This window comes from Eschrichtius robustus, chromosome 9 (genome assembly GCF_028021215.1).
Source record: "Eschrichtius robustus isolate mEscRob2 chromosome 9, mEscRob2.pri, whole genome shotgun sequence".
Lineage (NCBI taxonomy): Eukaryota > Metazoa > Chordata > Mammalia > Artiodactyla > Eschrichtiidae > Eschrichtius > Eschrichtius robustus.
In genome coordinates this window covers 14,249,310-14,268,813 of record NC_090832.1, presented here as the reverse complement: position 1 = coordinate 14,268,813, position 19,504 = coordinate 14,249,310, and the positions used below count along the sequence as shown (strand labels likewise).

The window sequence follows — 19,504 nt, the reverse complement described above, 5'->3', positions numbered from 1 at the left end:
GGGAACTAAAATCCCACAAGCTGTGTGGTGCAGCCAAAAAAAAAAAAAAAGGTGCAAACTTTTAGTTTTAGGTTGAATAAGCTCTGAGGATCTAATGTGTAACCTGGTGACTACAGCTGACAACAGTGTAACATATAATTGAAATTTGCTTAAAAAGTAGAAATTAAATGTTTTCACCAAAAAAAAAAAAAAAAGAGATAAATATGTGATGTGATGGATGTGTTAACTTGTTAATTAACTTGAAGAAGGACTTCTTTCACAATGTATACATATATTAAACCATTACATTGTACACTTTAAATATCTTACCATTTTCTTTGTCAATTATCCCTCAATAAAGCTGGAGGGGAAAAAAGGGAGTGAAATAACACCAAACTTCCAAAACGGCATTTACCAGACTAAATAGTGATTTCTGGTAGTGAAATAGTAGCCTGTAAGTCTTGCATAGAGACTATGATAGAAAAGTTGTAGATTGGAAAGCTGACCCCTGTGCAATGAAGTCCATTCAAATCCAGAAGGAAAGGAAACACTCTAATTGGCCATCAGTGGCTGGACAAGACAAGCCATTACTGTCAAGCAAAGATGCAGAGAAGTAGTAGAGAAAGTACTTGTAAGATTAGCACTTAATGAGGAAAGAATGAGGATGGCAAAGCAAAGAATCAGTGGTGGAGGTTAGAAATGCCACCAGAACCGTGACCTTCAGTTATTTGGGCCAAGACAATCAATAAGACTACCAATCACAAGATGGCAGAAGTAGGGACACCTTAGCAGATTCAAGATTTTGGTTCAAAAATCACCAAATCAACAGAAGCAAGCTTACATGACAGATGTTTTTCAAGAATGAAAATTCCAGGTAACTTCTGTTTTGATTCTTCACTCTGGGTTAAATACTCTTATCTCTATCTCTACAGCTATAGGGACATATTTTTTGAAAAAAATTTAACAGTGGCCTGAACCAACATGAAAAGGTAAAAATATACTAAATAGACTCTAGTTTAAGAAGTCAGAATTTTACATGATGAAGTTTACTAAGATTTTAACCACATGTTAAGTTTTTTAAAAAATTGTATGATTTAGTGTTAACCTTAATCTATGTGAAAAATAAAGTTAAATGATAGCTAAGAGTCATCGGGGGCGACCTCTACATCAGACCCTGCACTAAGAATATAAATCTGAAGAGGGAGATATTATTATCCCTCTTCCACAGAGAAAACTGAGACTTACAGGACGTAAGTAATTTGCTCAAGATCAAATAACTGAGATTAAAATCCAGGTGTGCTTTACTCCAAAGCTATAGTTACTATATTATCCTAAGGAAGGCTGTCCTTAACTTAAACGGCTGGTTGAAATCCCATAGAATCAGAGGGACAGATGTGGAGAAAAGGGTCAAGGGATTAAAGCAAGTACACCTCTGGGCACTGTTGTATCTCTCTTAGTTTTGAATGCACAGAGCCCCAGAACAAGCCGCAATTAGGAGGCTAAGCTGGGAAGTTCTGGGCATGCTCTCATTTCTTTGTTATCTTCAAGACAAGTCATGATGGATATTCTAGTCTTGCTTCTGTTGTGCTTCAGGCAAGCCAGAGAAGAGGAAGCACTCCTCCCTGAGGAAGGGGTGGAGAGATGGGGCAACTGATGGGAGACCCCACAAGAAAGCCTGGCTCAGCATCAGGTCAGGACTGCATCACCCACCTGCCTCTCTCCATTTGGAGACTCTTCATCCAGTACTAAGCTTAGAAATGCCAGGTTTCACATTGTTTTTAAAAAAGCATCACTACTTATTCATTGCTAATGAATGAATTTTATTATTAATTCCTCACATGTGGTATTAATTATACTAGTGCTATCATTTATTATCTCTCCTAAAGGAGAGCGACAACTGAGCTGTCCCTGTATTAAAACTAAAGTCAAGTCAACATGAAAACCGCATGAAATGAATACCATGAGCATAAACAATAAAAGCATCTTTTTAAGTCACAATTGAAGATGATTCCATGTAGCAGCCAAAAAAGAAATATTTAAGGAAGCAATTCTAAACAAAAAATTCAAAACCAAAGAAAATTCTCACACCTATTTACAAAGAAGCAAAGTGGAAAAAAGAAAGGGGAAGCCCTGTGGTACCGACCTGTCTGGTGCGGAGAGCTTCCTGCAGGGCCCCGTCCAGCTCAGAGAGCTCCGCTAGTGTGCGCTGTAGGTCGGCAGAGATCAGCTCCTTGGCTCTCGTGAACTTCTCCTTCTCCTTGTTACTCAGTGCATTCATTATCCTCAGGCTGGACTGCACCTCCTCCTGATGGATTTGGACCTTTCTGATCTCCTCCTGGACATCCCGCAGGTTCAGGTCCAGGCACAGTGGCCCACTCAGCGCTGTCTCCACGCTCCGCAGCCAGACCAGGGAGCGGCTCAGCTCCGTCTGGAAGTCTCTGCTCTGCACCATGCGGCTCTCACACTCCATCACCGTCACGCCAATGGCGGAAGTCAGCAGTTTTAACTCCTCTTGCCAGGCTTGGATCTGATGCTTGGCTTTCTCATAAGCTGAGGGATCAAGATGCGGAAAAAGATCTTCGAGATGCACGGTCACTCGTTTTAGAAGAATTTCTGAATCCTGGAGGCTTCCCGCCAGGGAGTGATACACTTTGAGCTTCTCCTCTGCAGGAAGCGTCTCCTCGTTCACCTTGGCCTGCTCTGTTCTCACAACCTCTAGTTGTGTCTCTAGCTGGTGGCACATCTTTTCATGCTCTTGATAAGCACTGGTGGTGTCTTCTAATAAGCTCACCCTTTGTTCTGTTTGTCGCTTCAGCCTGTGGTACAGGGTGACGAGATGCAGCATCTGGTCTGGTTGCCATGGCTGCCCTGTGCTGCGAAAACTTTCTTTCTTCTGGTTCAGTTCATCCACTGCTTGTGCTAGGGCTGCCACCTCTCCCCCAAGAGCTCGACAACCATCCTGAAGACACAGAGCCTCTTCAACACTCAGGTCGCTGGGGACTTGGCTCACCTTGGAGAACTGGTCTTCGAGTTCACACAGAGACTGGGTTGTCAACTCGATCAAGGAATCATATTCTTTCCGAGCCAGAATTGCTTCCTGGACTTTATAGAACTTGTCTTTAGCCAAGTCGACAATTACATTGAACTGCAGGGGCAGTGCATTCAGCTTTTCGTTGAGGTAGGAATGATCGACTTCATTCAGCGTCGGCAGTATGGCCTGTCCAGTTCTCTGTAGCGTAAGTAGGAGATTTTCATATTCTGGAGATTGTTCCAGAATGTGTTGGTATTTGGCCAGTTGTGTATGCAGCCCAGCACTCTCATTCATTAGGTTGATTTCAGGAAAGGTAACAATATCTGCTTGTTTTAGCCAGTGACAAGCTTTATCAAAATCTTCCTTAAAATGCTTCCTAGAAACCAAATTTTTCTCTAGTTCTTGTAGCCGATGGCTGCACTTTTGTAAAACGGTGTCATAGACACTCTGCAATTCCTGAAGCTTCCCCAGCACCTCGCTCTTTTCCTGCTCTGTGACTCCTTTCATTAATTCGCGACCCTGGGCCCAAAGTCCCGTGACTTCATTTTGGTAAGTCTTGAGGCTGGCTTGTGCGCTCTTGCATGTTTTCACTTGTTTGCTCACGTCATCCGGTAACAGGCAGATATGTTCACGGAACATTATCTTGCGCTCATGTTGCTGAATTTGGCTGGTCGCCTGGAACACTGCCATGAGAAACTGGGTTTTCTCGGACAAAGCCTTGTTTAAGTACTTTCGTCTCTGGCCCACTAAGTCGCTGAGACTATTCACATGCCTTTGGGCATCAGAGAGTACCTTCTGGATTATCTGCCTCTCATTGAGGCCAAGATCAGCCATCACCCTATCAGCATCCTTCAGGAGTGATTTCAGGAGCATCTGTTTGGCCTCCAGTTCACTGCAAATGGCAAGGTGATCCATGAGAAGGTTCTGAGCCACGGCAGGCGGGGGGCTCTGCTTAAGAGCCTCAGCAATGTTGGGTCGTTGCTCTTCTGCCCAGTCCATCAGCTCCTGAAATCTGGACCGGACCACATTTAACTCCTCCAGGTTGGTGACAGACACTTGGATTTTCCTTTCAACAAGGTCCTCAAGCTGAAACCAGCGTTGTTCAAGGTGACTCGTCTGTTCTTTGACTAATTCTTTGTCATCTACATTCAGATGGTCTATCATATTCTGCTTTTGCTCTTTCAGATCTTCAATAGCCTGCTTCCTCTCCTGCAATGACATTGCCAACTTCTTCAAAGCTTCCAGGTGGATGGCTGTGCTCTCTGCATCAGATCTATATGTATATATTAAAAGACATAAAATCAAGTTAACTTTAGTTAATATCTGTGTTTGTTCATATCATGTTAAAGTGCATATCACCATCTTCTTTCTTAGCTTAGAGTGGTTCAGTTCATGGCTTATCGACAGAAATGCTATAATTATTATGGAACGTAAGACCCATATATTTCCATAGCAGAAGTTGAACCAAGATAGGTTGCCCAGATACTTCTTCTAGCTAAGGCTGCCCTCCCATCACGTCTGACGTGTACTTTTTAGCTTCTTCCTCTGACTCTTAGCAGCTGAGCAGGATCTGCATATTAACAAGTTCCCTTGATGATTTGAGGAAACACTAAATATTGAGAAACACTGATCTACTGCATTCTTGAAAGGCACTTAGAGAAATTAAGTGACCTGTGATTTATGTGCTTTCCTGTGAGAAGAAGCTCCAGTAAACAATCCAGTGCTAGATGCTATACCATGTGTAAGAAATAACCAATGGCTCTAACAGCTGCTCATGTGTGGAACTTAGATATTTTCTGTTTATCGTTAGAAATCTTTCAAAATAACTGTGAAATGCAAAGAATTCTCATCCCTTTGACTACAAAACACATATGAGAAAATTCCATCTTAGAGTCTTTTCCACTTACAAAATGATTAGTTCTGAAGTATGAGGAAGAGTGTTGGGAGGCCATATGATGAGTTCTGTTTGGGACATATTAGATCTGAGGTGTTTGTGGGTTAACCAGACGGAGGTGCCTATTGTCCGTCAGAAATATGGGCTTTTGCTGATATTGGATTTATCCCAAAGATTAGTAAAATGCTGAGCATCAAGAAAAAGTAAACAAATCAGAAAGTAGTGTACCTCCTCCAAAAAAGAAACACCCCAAAACAAAAAACCCCATGATTTAACGATTTAACTACAGCTAGAATAATGTTTTCAGTTTTAATTGCTACAAATTGATAAATCTGGGCAGAAGAAGTACAGGTTTTAACAATTATAGTGATCAGAGCATAGAAAGATTTCCATATGATGACTCAGTGTATGTGGGAGAGAGGGAATCATTTTCAAAGAAAAAGTTAAGGGGGTTTTAATTGCTATAAAATCAAATAAGACACACATTAATTGAATTTAGATTGTTCACTAAGTTCTAGAATACCACAAGTACAAGACAAAACTAGACTGAATTACATAGAATGTGTTACTTTACAGAATTGACAAGAAACCCGTGGAACTATAGATTCAAGAAGGATTCATGTCCTGAAATCATAGATGATAGTCCCATAACTGGTAATTAAAACTAGAAATATTCTTGGGATATTCTTTGAACTCACAGTATAACAGCTTTGAAATATTTCTTGAGGTCACAGGTAGAAATGGTGCCATTTTCAAATATTTTCCTTTTACTCACTGCTTAAATTAATACTGAGCAAGGAAAATCATGATTATGGATACAGATGACACCAGATTCTTAATCATGTTTTATCAATATTTATAATGATAGAAAATGAATGTTTAAAATGTAAGAAAGACATTTTTGATTTTTATAGAAATTAAGAAATTTCTGGCTTAGCATTTTGGTGACCCACTGGAGAATTGCTGTTACCTGGCTAAGTTATCCCATTCTGTAGTAAATTTTTCTAAGAACACTTCGACGACATTCATACAGTTGTGGTAATCTTGTGTTCTCTGGAAATCCTCTTCCCTTTGCAAGCACAGATTGTTGCACTGAAGGCACAGATCCAGCCACTGGTCGTTTAAATGACTTATTTCCTTGTGTTCAGGAGACTCCTGCTTCTTGGTTAACTCATCCACCTTCTCTGTAATAGTGGTCACTGATGACTGTTTGCACTGTAGTTTCTTAACAAAATCCTAAAGGATAACAACAATAAAATAATGTTGAATAACCCCCCCCCAAATGAATACAGATTGAGGCATAGATACGATACCTCTGAACACTTTATGTAATTGAAGACTGTATAGTGAGAGACAAAGAGAAAATCTAAAATCATCATACTTCCTTATGAACAAATTTCCAAGTGTTTAAGAATCAAAGGGTACTGTGGTATTTTCTTGTGTTACTTTGAAAAGTATAAAGAAAAACTGATAAATGTGAAACAATATTATTGCCACTAAGGAAAAGAGTTAATATTTTATCTTAAAGTGCATCCTTAGCTTTCTAAAAATTTTTAAAGTTCATGATTTTGAGAACAAAATCTAATTTATATTCTTTCCATTCTTCTTCCTGCATATGCAAACAATATCCCAGTAGAAAATAAAAACGGCTGATTGTCACAGAGAAAAAATAAATGTTAAGGTTTGTTAAAAATCTGGTACAGGGCTTCCCTGGTGGCGGAGTGGTTAAGAATTCACCTGCCAATGCAGGGGACACGGGTTCGAGCCCTGGTCAGGGAAGATCCCACATGCCACGGAGCAACTAAGCCTGTGCACCACAACTACTGAGCCTGCGCTCTAGAGCCCGTGAGCCACAACTACTGAGCCCGCGTGCCACAACTACTGAAGCCCACGCACCTAGAGCCCATGCTCCGCAGCAAGAGAGGCCACTGCATTGAGAAGCCCGCACACTGCAACAAAGAGTAGCCCCCACTCGCCGCAACTAGAGAAAGCCCGCACGCAGCAACAAAAACCCAACGCAGCCAAAAATAAAATAAATTAATTTTTAAAAAAAAGAATTCTTTAAAAATAAAAAATCTGGTACAACTTCCATCAAGTTAATATACTTATAATAATTTTCTATTATATTTTAAATTATATAAATATTTTATTACATTTTAAATCAGTTGTATGTTAATATGTTTTATATGTTAAATAGATATTTAATAAATTGATAAATCCTACAGCTTTAGCAATATTGTGATGAAAAGCTAATGAATAACAAGGCTTCATGTTTGTTTAATGGCAGAGTCTTCTGGTTCTGCTAGCTAAACCACAGTTCTTTATTCAGAAATAAGCTACAGAGTGAATGTCCTTCAATGCAAGTGGCCAACTGGAGCTCCAAGAAAATACCTGTATGTTTACTTTCTGAGCTATACTTTTCTGGCACCAAACGAAAGTTGTTCTATCTCATTCCTTAAATAACTATGTGTAAGGATTGATTGACATACACCCGTCCTGGTCTCCTCTAGCTCCCCTGGAGACACGTTAATTCCTACCTTTACTTGAGACACCATGTTCTGTGCAATATTTAGCTCCAGTTCTGAGTGCCTCCTCTTCATATTCTGCAGCTGCTGATTGGCATCCTGGAGGTAAATCCAAAGCTCAGCCTTCATGTGCTTGATCTCTTCCCAGCCCTGAGTTAAGTTCTGTGCCTGGGCAAGCCTTTGTTCAATCTGGAGAAAACACAGAGGCAAAAGTTAGCAGCAATGGACAGAAACATTTATGTTCAATGAATGAGCCTGCCCATGTACACAGGCCAACACACGTGTGCGCACACACACACACACACACACACACACACAAACGAGTGATAAATCCAAAAAGAATTCTTTATTTGCTTCAAGAAAAACAGATTTTATATTTAGGTTTTCTAAAGACTTCAAATGTCTAAGACTTATGCCATATGATTTCCATCAATGCTGTGAAGGTCTAGAAGTTTTAACAATTTATTAGGTCAGAAGCTGCCCTGATGGTTTTTCACATTGGGCATTTCAGTGGATACATCTGTTTGACTGAATCATCAATTTGGTCTTGGGGTTAACTAGAAAAGACTTATATTGTTCTCTAGTGCACAGTTGCTGATACTTCTTATAAAACACTGAGTTATTAACATTTTGGATATATGTTTAGATCTGCTTCACTGGTTTTTGAAATCATATAACTTATTTCGATAAATCATTTCTGTAAAAAAAAATATAGGAGCTATATCATCTTTCTTAAGGATTTAAATACAGACTTGCTTTGGTAATGTAATAAAACATAAAAGTAAAAAAACATACATTAGTTCAATTATTTTAATATCTATATTATAATTATTTAATTATCTTAATTTCTTCATTATTTTTTCCTTTAGATCATTTTACTATTCTGGAATGTTTAATCAATTAAATACCAAAACCAAGCCTTTTTTTTTTTTAATCCGAACATGTTGTGTTCCAGAGTTTAAGGCAGCAGCAGCAAACACACGGCCTCTGTGGCGCCATCTGTCTGCTGCAGGCAGGTACTGCTAACTCATCACAACACTGTCCAAAGGGCCCAAATACAGCTTCAGAATTCTTCTCAACACCACACTCAGCCACTGCCAATGAATTAGAAGGGTCATGACAGATGTTTGCCATCCTAATAGGAAGGGTCAGGAGGCCCTTTCACGCTAAATATGACCGAAAGAAAACAATGGAAAAGGAGAAAAGAAAAAAAATGAGTGAAAAAATAGGAAAAGAGGAAGAGAGAATGGTAATTGAGGAGAAAAGAGAAGAGGAAAGAGGTGTGAATGTTTAGCAGTTCAATGGGACTAAATATTTCACTTCCAATTCAGTGGCATCAGTGTTAGAGTGTGCCTACTTTTCTGTGACTTAGTTGAAATTCAGTACATATTTATTATAATGCTTGTAGGAGCATTATAGCAAGAATACTCCAAGGAGAAATTTTTTTTCACCTCTAACATTCAAGCAAGAGAATATAGTCAGATATATCCAACGTCATTTTTTAACTTTTACCATTTGTTCTGTTTGTTGAATGTCTTTTGCTGTGGTTTTCACTGAAGAGTTTGACAAGTCACACATTGTGCAAAGGAGATCTAAGTAGGTCCTTGCCTGTTCCTGCAAAGCTCTGAAGTGTTTGACCTGAAAAAACAAAGAAAAAAAAAAAAAAAACTTGTCAGAGTGAAAGAGACGCGTGCTATATTTAGATAGCAAATATTTGTACCATTTGTGGTATGTTGTTGACATTTCAAAAATAACCTTGCTATGCTCAGTATTTTCACCATTGTTGTAAATGACATATATTAGTTACTAAAAAGAAAGCTTTCCAAACACACTGGCAGGGAGCCATTTGTCCACCAGCTGTTTCTTACTCTAATTAGCCTGTATGGTCTGGGAAAGGGGAACAACCAAGAAACTTCCACAGTTTTTCCAGATTCTCTGTTCACATTCTAGCTTGTTTGGTTTTCTTTTTTTTTTTTTTAATATTTATTTATTTATTTTTGGCTGCATCGGGTCTTCTTTGCGGCACGTGGGATCTTTTACTGCGGTGCACGGGCTTCTCTCTAGTTGTGGTGTGCGGGCTCAGTAGTCGCGGCACACGGGTTCCAGAGAGCGTGGGCTTCTGTAGTTGTGGCGTGCAGGCTCCAGAGCCTGTAGTTGCAGCACGCAGGCTCTCTAGTTGTGGCGCATGGGCTTAGTTGCCACGCGGCATGTGGGATCCTAGTTCCCCAACCAGGGACCGAACTGGCATCCCCAGCTGTCAGGCTACTGCAGGAGTTAGATGAGAAGTGATGATGGCCTGACGGAGGGCGATGGGTGGTAGAGGTGGTGAGAAGTGGCTTTCGCTTACTCCATCTTTGTGATTAATGGGGAAGGAGGTATTGACTGCAAGTTGTATGGGATAAAGTTGATCTACAGAAACAGCAGGTGATCTTCCAAAATCATAGCTAATAATGGAGCCTAACTTTTTGACTCATCTCAGTATATTTCCTCTAAGCTGTGTGGGTTGCCTAGACACATCATTCTCACATAAATGTAACAAATACAGATCTATTTCCCATTAAGTCGAAAGTAGCACCTAAACTTTTATCCATTGCACAAACTGACTGGTGTTTCACTTCCAATTAGTATCATTAGCCATTAACCAAAACCATCCCATCAGGTACCCATGGCTCAGAGAAAGTTATCTGTCCCAAACAGCCTTTGGAAATGAGAAGAGAATGAGATATCTGAATTTTTATTTTATAAATATATTTACTTTAAAAAAATAATGATTTATTTTAAAATGTATACAGTTGGCCTGATTCCAAAAGCATTGGGAGCGGCTTGTTGATTGTCAATGACAAAACAGTTATGAAACATTTTTGCTAAAAATCAATTTCAAGGGCAAATCTGATAGTACTTCTTCTCATTCCCCCAAATTCACATCATGCCTTATGAAAACAAATGACATTCTTAATGGAATCAAATCAGTCTGTCACTGACTAATGGTAGTGAGGACCATACTATCATTACATACCGTATTGAGCATGTACCATGTGGGAGGCCCTGGGGATACACGATGCACCCTGGGACCCTGACCAAATTCAACTGCAGCCAATCAAAGCCTGACCAGAGTCTGACACCCTGTCAGTAGTGGAATTCTCCAGTGACACATCCAAGCTAACTAATGACCCAGGACCTGCTCGACTTTACATGAAAGCAGTACTTGCCAAAGGAAAGACTGATCAAAACAAAGCAAAACAAAAACAAAAAGAAACAACAAAAAACCTCTTCCCCTTCAGAACAACTGAGGTCCAGGTGTTTCCAATACCTCTAATTCCCTTCTCTGTTGCTTCCAAAAGGCGGCAGCCCATTTTGAGAAGCAGTGTGGAAGGGGCAGAAGGCAAAACAGTGAACCATACAGTCACTGAATCTGGGCCCCAAGAAGGATGAGCATTCTACTGCAACCACAGCTAATGCAGGTAGCTGTAGGAAATTTCCTGTTCTAGCGAAAGGTCATTGGGATTAATGTTATTTTCCCCCTCCCTTTTACTTCTTTTTTTGGGAACAAAGGAGAAGAATCAAGCTTTGGTCTGGATTGTTCTGAATAAAGTACATTGGAAACAAACGGCCACAAGACAATGAATGACCCAAGAAAGCTCACAGTCTAATGAAAAAGCAGAATACAGACAATCTTTACTTCATTTCTTGATTCAAGGAGAGCCATGTTTGATTTGTCCATATTCTATTTTTTATAAGGTGTAATACATGCACTTCTGTGAGCCATTTCATGACTTCAATAATGTAAATCATTTAAGCCAGAAAGTATACTTTGGGGGACATATTGACTGCACATATTCTCTAAGCAGACTAAATGAACAAGCATATTATTTTACTCTCAGTTTGAGGTAAAAAAAATTGAATTTTTACATTACTTCCTATCTGGCAGCAACCTTTACAACTAAATTCCTTTAAAATATATTCTTTGCACTACACAGAAAAGTTGCTTAGTACAAAAAATTTAAAAACATCCCTCAAATATTCTGATGAAGTCTCAGCAGCAACATTTTAAGCATGTAGATGTCAAATTAATATGCCATAGATTCCTTTCACGTGATAACAATTAGTATTTCATTCAGCATTCATTCAATAATTATTTAATAAGCACCTCGTTTTGTGCCAAAAAATGCAGGAGAGGCTAATTTTGCTTTTCTGTTTACAAATCATGTACACTGTGGTACGACATTTGAATTTCTTCATAACTTTCAGAAGCAAGCATACTTATAATCACTTTACCTATTAGAACACTGAGGCTCAGAGAAATTCAGTGATTTACCCATGGTCACCCCGTTGAGCAGGCACTGGAATCGATCTTTTGGCTACAGTGCCCATGCCCTATTTATTCGACCAGATTGACCTCAGTTGTGCGTCCGTCTTCCTGGTTAGAATGTGAACTTGACTGGAATCAAGCTCAGACCTTATTTATACTTTTATATCTCCAGCAACCAGCACAATTTGGCACATAATAAGTACTTAACATGTTTTCATCGAATGAATGAATCACAGCGTAACATAAACTTTCAGCAATCACAAACTACCTGCTTAACGGCTTCTGCCCTGCTGAGAGGGGGATGTGCGCTTGGCTTTAAATCGGGCTGGACTGCAGAAAGCCAGGCCTGGCACTGCTGCAGGGTGTCTTGTCGACTAACATGCTTCTGAAGTTCATGTTCCAGACTCTGGTACACCTGAGACAGAACAATCATGCTGCGGTTATGAGAGTTGTTTTATATCTCTAAAAAGATCACTGGAAGCAAATGAAACAAGTCCACTTTAAATGGATCCCTCTCCCCACCATGCCCCCCAAAACCAGACACATATCTACGGAGTCTGCATATGTTCCAAAATGTTGCAAAGCACATGGGCTATGCCCCAGTTTATAACTTCTCAACCCACACATTACAACAGAATATCCTGATCATGGAAAGACAAGGTGGGCAGGGTTAATGTAACGCTAGAAATGTGTTAGAATACATAAAATCTTTGAAGTAAATTGGTCAAACATAAATCAAAAGTTTTTGCAGCTTTCCCCCATGGTATAAATACTGTCCTTTTCATTTAAACTAGAAACTAAAAGTAAAAATAAAATGCCAGCTCATGAAAAGATAACCAACCAATATTTCTCTAACTGAAAAGCTTCTGTTTTAGGGGTAGGGTAAATTGGAACTAAATTATAACACAGGGGAGGGGAGAGTCTGATGCCCTCATTTCATCTTAGAAGTTACATTCCAGGACAACAATAATCTAGAATAACCCAAACATTTTCTAATGCGTCTATTCAATTAATTAATCCTCAACCAGCCAAGCAATTTCCATTTTATCCACAAAGACATGTTGAGAAACTACTACATGTTTCCTTGAAATCAAGGTGAAATATACCTATGATGTTTTCTGAGCAAACTCTTCATCAAAAAAAAAAAGAAAGAAAAAAAGACTTTGAGGTTAGACTGGCTTTTCTTTCCTTATTGAGACAACAGAAGCAGTAATTGAATTCTGCTTTTCTCTGTCATCTATTAAATTAATCATTTTTATCTGATATTGGGACTATCCCTTATTTATTTTCATTCCAAGCAGAACTAAAAAGAAAAAAGGTATTTTGCTTTCTTTAACATTTTTGCAAAGTTTAATTATAAGATTCTGACTCTGTTCTTAGAATTTCATCTACTTTTTAAAAGTTTCTTTTTAAAATATGTTTGTCTTTCGAACATTTACTAATTAAAAAAAAAAAAATTAAGCTGTGTCCCTTATGCACAGAAAAAGCCTGCTACAAAGACAGTGCTAAGAAATCTCTGTTGAGTGAGCAAACAAATGAGCTCACCAGAAAGCTCCATGCTGCTGTTTTTCTTGTCTCACCCCCTTTTCCCCTTTGTCATCATCTGCAATTATTTGTTAGATTCTTTTATCCCTCTTTTTTATTAACTTTTTGAAGGTGGATTTTCCAAGTCTAGGGATCAACTAATGTCACCCAGCATTTTTTTTTATTATCGTGATGAACACAGATAATTCTCCCCATGTCACTTGTATTTCTCCAGTTCTTACTAAATAGCCCAGGAACAAAAATAGAAGGACTCTTCTCAGTGTCATTTATAAATTCCAGAATAATAAAGAGTAATCTACTAATTTTACTTAATTGTTGTTAAAAGGGCGATTCTTATTTATCTTAGACTTATATCTATAACACTAAGGATTCCATTTTATTGGAGGGATACCCACTGAAGTATACCTCAAAATTGGTGCTTACTTCTTTTCTCAATTTCTATATGAATACATAAAAATACCGAATTAGAGTAGAACCTGGGCTGCACAGAGTTAAAAAGAAATAATTATTGTGCGACTTACAGAATAAACTTATTTTGATGTTATAGAATAAATGGCAAATTAGAAAGAAGTATTATTGATGGTGTGCAAATAAAAACAAACAAAATTAAAAATTTTTTTCATAATCAATTCATGGAATAAAGGGATTGAGTAAAACCACATGTCTGAAATTCACCACTTCATCACATCAATCAAATATATGATATGTTAGTTCTATGTTCACATAGAGACTATGAAATCTATCCTCTTATTTTCTGTCTGGAAAAACACCAAAACGATCCCAAAGACTGAAGCACAAAAACTATTTTTAAAAACCTCCAGTTTGCACAGCTTTTCTCCTTAATTTTTCATCATTCTAGAATGTTCCCGTGGTACTCACCCTCTGGGCTGTACTGCAGATGGCTGAGTAACTATCCTTTGTGCCCTGCAGATGAGAGTGTACATTTTGTTTAAGTTTCGCTTGGAGGTGGTCTGCACACTGGCTGATCAAATTGTCGCCTTTAATTTTAAGGTTGTTCAAACGGTCTTCAAAACCAGCAATTTCTTCCATCATTGCCTACAAAAATGAAACAAATACTGAGTTCTCATTCCATTTTTAGTCTTTAAATAATCTATCCATCAAACAGAAAGTTTAAGATCAATCATTTCACTGTTTAAAATGTTTTTAAAAGAGTTTTGCAATTTGTCTTGGTTACCATATCAACAAATGAAACAAAAAAGTATATTTTCAGAGATACTCCAATGGGAAAAGTTAATGAATTTCATGGATTAAGTTACATACGAATAATGAAGTAACCTTTAAGTGATTTCATGAGGCTGATCTCAGTTAGAGATCTGCTCCATGGTATTATTACCAGCAAGAAGGATGTTAGTACATTTTTCAACTCTATAAATTATAATTCTGGTATAATTTATATCTAAAGTAATCTAATTACAACTTAATCTAATTTACTAACGTCTAATTTATCTAATATGATATCTGATTTATGTAATAATCGAATGTCTAAATTATGTAAGATCTAATTTACATCTAATAATATTTATATTGATAAAAATAAAAATAACCTTTATCACTTACCATTTATTAAGCACCTGCTATAGTGCAGGGACTACATATAAGCCCAGATAAATGTGTATTATTACTATTGTTTTATAGATGAGGAGATTGAAGCACAGAGATGTTATAAAACATGTTCAAGGACTTTCCTGGTGGCACAGTGGTTAAGAATCCGCCTGCCAATGCAGGGGACACAGGTTCGAGCCCTGGTCTGGGAAGATCCCACATGCGTGGAGTAACTAAGCCCGTGCACCACAACTACTGAGCCTGCGTTCTAGAGCCCACGAGCCACAACTACTGAAGTCCGTGTGCCACAACTACTGAGTCTGCACTCTAGAGCCCGCGAGCCACAACTACTGAAGCCCGTGCACCACAACTACTGAAGCCTGTACACCTAGAGCCTGTGCTCCGCAACAAGAGAAGCCACTGCAATGAGAAGCCCGCGCACCGCAATGAAGAATAGCCCCTGCTCGCCACAACTAGAAAAAGCCCATGCGTAGCAACGAAGACCCAACGCAGCCAAAAAGAAAAGAAAAACCATGTTCCAGGTTTCACAAGTAGTAAATGGCACAGCCCCCAGCTTTGGGCCCGTCTCTGCCCGATTCCAGTTCACACACACCACTATGCCCACCTGTGTTCTCTAGTGAGCTTTCTCACAAGATCACTTAGAGAGCAGGAGCCAACGTTTTCAAATCAGGTTCTAATTTCCTTACAATGCTAATGACAAGTGACATTCCAACGCAAAGTTTCCTGGGTTGACACATCAATACATCTAAGGGAAACCAGGTGGTCCTTCAGCAGCCCAGGGTCCACCACTTTTTTTCCAGTGGTGCTGGGTTAACAGTTATCATATATGCCATATTGAAAAGAAACATTTTGTCTTCGAGCCGGAATGGAACCACTACATCATGAGGTTACTGAGGGTATTTTCTCAGTGCCAAACAGACTATATCATGTAGTTACTTTTCTGTTGGTATTTGCTAAATAAAATTTTCTCCTATAGGAATCCTGAAGCCCAGAATGGTTAACTGGTCTTCCTAAGACACACTACTAGATATTTACCATGTCACGACTAAAAATCAGTTTCCCATTAAGCTCACCAAAATGGCTCCATAAAATTGTGACTATATGACATCTGTCATCTGGCACATATAATTACTAAAAATACATATTAATAAATATACTAACACCACATATCAGTACTGTACTTTATGGTTTACAAAATACTTTCACATACATTATCTCCTGTGATGACCACAACAGCTATGTGATGGGGCTGGTGTCATTATCACCCTTAACAGAGGAGAAAACAGAGGCACAGAGAGGCTAAGTCCCCCCAGCTAGGAAGAAGACAGTCTGGCTAGAACCCAGACTCTGTGACTACTATTTTTGTATCCTATCTTTGGCTATACTTTTCTAAAATAAAGATAATTTCTCTTTGACAAATTACTCCCTAAAGATTATATTCTGCAATGAAAAACTATTAGCTGGGAAAAATGCTACAATATGTTCAGAAGGTGAATGCCAGGATTCAGCTGTTGTTGAGTCACTTAAGTATTAAATTGAACTGTTCTCAATTATCAGTCATTCTTGAGACTCAGACCTGATCCTTTAAGTGCAGTCATTACGACCCAGAGAGGTGCATGCGTGCACTCACACACACACACACGCACAGACACACGGCACACCTGCTAAAGCCACCCTGTATTCTTTAGCTCCTTAGCGATCAGGCATACCTTGTGGTGGGCCAGTAGCTGGGTAACCGTCTCTAGACTGCTTGTCTCCATGAGGTCGGGTGCCACTAACCTTCCTGACATCTGCAGCAGCCACTTTTCCACTTCTTGGAGCTCACCGTTGTAATCTTCGTGGTCTCTGACTTTCACCTCGAGACGGCAAACATGCTCCTGTGAAGCCAGGTGTCCGTTAGAAGTGACTTTGAAGCCAAAAATCTACTCAAAACTTTCATATTTTTAAAAGCCCAGGACAACTCATAGGATAGGTAGAGTTACACACATCAGAAACTTACTAGGAACAGAAAAAAAATAAAACACAACACAACCCACAAAGTCGTTTCACCATTTAAAATGCCCATCTGAATAAAAGGAAAAATATTGACCCATCCCAGGCCTTAACATTTTCTGACAGATAAAAAGGAGTCAGGACCCCCTTTGTGGCAAATACACACATTGGTATTGAATTTCTGATCACTCCTTACCTTTCCTGCACTGCAGAGGTTCTGGTAATCACTTTGAAGTCGATCTATTTTGTCCTTTAAAGTAACATCCTGCACCAGCTCCAGGAGGGCTTCGCCTTTCTCTCTCACTGATTGTACTGACGGTTCATGGGACAACACCGTTTGTTGGAGTGACTTGAATTACAAAGAAAAAACAACAAGAGCCAGCTCACCTATGTGATCAAGGTGAATATATACATATGCGTTGGCATGTATAAGTTTATCTACTTCAAATAAAGATCTGATGGGACTTCCCTGGTGGCGCAGTGGTTAAGAATCCGCCTGCCAATGCAGGGGACACGGGTTCGAGCCCTGGTCTGGGAAGAACCCACATGCCGCGGAGCAACTAAGTCCGTGCGCCACAACTACTGAGCCTGTGCTCTAGAGTCCACGAGCCGCAACTACTGAGTCCACGTGCCACAACTACTGAAGCCTGCGCGCCTAGAGCCTGTGCTCTGCAACAAGAGAAGCCACCGCAATGAGAAGCCCACACACCGCAACAAAGAGTAGCCCCTGCTCGCCGCAACTAGAGAAGCCCGTGTGCAGCAAGGAAGACCAAACACAGCCAAAAATAAATAAATAAATAAATAAATTTATAAAAATAAAGATCTGACATATACTTTAAAAATTAATAAGTATAAAGCAATAAAGAGAGAATGCCTTTTTATGGCTAATACAGTTTTTCAATACAGAGTAAAAGTAAGACATCAAATAGCCCTTCACATGCGCAGAGAGAAGTATGGAGAAGAATTACATTCAGCTAAATTTAACATGGTTCATATTGCTGGCTTCTAGCTCATTCCTTTCGGCAGAGAAATAAACCTTAATTCTCTATGAAGGGAGCGAGGTGCTATCTTTTGCTTTTGACTCGTGAAACCAATAGCAGCTTGAGCTGGATGTGAAGTCTGGGAGACAAATTCCAGTTGCACCGTTGCTATGATGGCCTAAAAGTGCTATTTAAATATATCAAGAACTCAGAGGGAACTAAAAAAGAAGAAGCAGTGTGATTCTTATATAACACCTTCAAAGACACACTGTCAGGCTAGGCAGAAGAACCAAGGACAGGAATAGACATACTGGCTGGAGGAGGAAAAAGCTTCCGACAGGAAAAGCTTTGAGGCAAGCCATCACACTGTAATTCTTAAAGACTATCGCTAAATAATTTGGGTCAAATTTAGAAAACAGACTATTCCATGTATAAACTTTGATAACTGTTTCACAGATTTGAGCATGTGAAATATTTATATCTACAGCATGTATAGTGATATCCACATCACCATTTGTTCTTTCAAAAATTAATTTCTAAGATGTTTAACTACAGTCGGTTAATTAGAATTTACTTTCTTAGAAATAGGATGTCTCATTTTGAATTTACCATAGGTCAGTTTATAGGCCTTCTGTACCAAAAGATGAAGGAAAGACTCTACATGAAAGATAAAATCTGTAGGTGTGAGATCCTAATGCCAAGAAGGTTTTTCTGGGTGATCCACATGCCTGGATCACACTGTCAGAATAGATCTCCATTTACCGATACAACCTTTGAATATCAGACAAATACAATTCCTGAATGGAAAAATAAGTCTGATGTAGTGTTTCTAGCCAAATAAATCTATACCACTCCCCACCAGCAGAACAGGCACGTTAAGGAGTTTTTCTAGCACTCACTAAGGGTGACACAAACCAGGAACCACGTCCCACCAGTTCAGTCCTACATGACATCCTCGTGCATCTGTCAGTTAGTAACAACACGCTACCTTGTATTTAGATAGTTGAGCTTTTTTCTCATATAATTCCATTTTGGGTTCTTCAGGAATGTGCAGGATTTCTCGGTATTCTGCTATCCACTGAGTTAGTGCTTTGTATTTATCTGAGAATTCCTTTGTTAAATGAAGGCCTTTTTCCAGAGTCATGTGCTCCTTCCGGACAGTGCTGGTCAGTTCCTTCAACTGTTCCACGTGGTCATGGATCTCTTTTCTTAACGTCTCTGCCTCACCATCTTCCAAGTATGTAAGAGCCCTCTCTCCTTTCTCTCGGGCTGATTTGAGCAAACTCTGGCCTTTCTCCATGTCTTTTAGCAAACCCTGAGAAAGAGTGGGAAGCAAATACAAACAAACAAATGAATAAACAAACAGATAAATGCAAATAACTTAGCATTATTTCTTTCCTTTTAAAGAACAGCCTTTCAAGTCCCATTCTTGAGTCCACTGATTTCTCCTTAAAATATGTTTTTTGAAGTTTATAATCAGATTTGCCCTGCCAGCAATCAGGAATCTTCTTTACTTCAATATAGGTCTTTTAAAGTTTTGATCAGCATATCATTTCCAAATCAGAGACTTAAGGAAGAACTTGATGTTTCTCTTGTCCTTAACAGTGCTCCTATAGATCTGAGTTAAAACTCTATGAACGCACAGTGCCATGAATTTGAGATAAT

At 39.1% G+C, this 19,504-nt stretch overlaps 1 protein-coding gene across 2 annotated transcripts in view; it reads right to left on the bottom strand.

Moving 5' to 3' along the window:
* Positions 1-19,504, bottom strand: part of SYNE1 (spectrin repeat containing nuclear envelope protein 1) — a 361,050-nt gene that overhangs the window by 190,603 nt on the left and 150,943 nt on the right. For both annotated transcript variants that reach the window (XM_068550708.1, XM_068550709.1), the window contains 9 exons: positions 18,828-19,154; positions 17,056-17,208; positions 16,577-16,744; positions 14,163-14,339; positions 12,007-12,153; positions 8,942-9,067; positions 7,442-7,618; positions 5,875-6,140; positions 2,123-4,283 (listed from right to left, as the gene is read on the bottom strand). In XM_068550708.1, the coding sequence (XP_068406809.1) occupies positions 2,123-4,283; positions 5,875-6,140; positions 7,442-7,618; positions 8,942-9,067; positions 12,007-12,153; positions 14,163-14,339; positions 16,577-16,744; positions 17,056-17,208; positions 18,828-19,154 (3,702 nt within the window). The remainder of the gene's footprint in view (positions 1-2,122; positions 4,284-5,874; positions 6,141-7,441; positions 7,619-8,941; positions 9,068-12,006; positions 12,154-14,162; positions 14,340-16,576; positions 16,745-17,055; positions 17,209-18,827; positions 19,155-19,504) is intronic.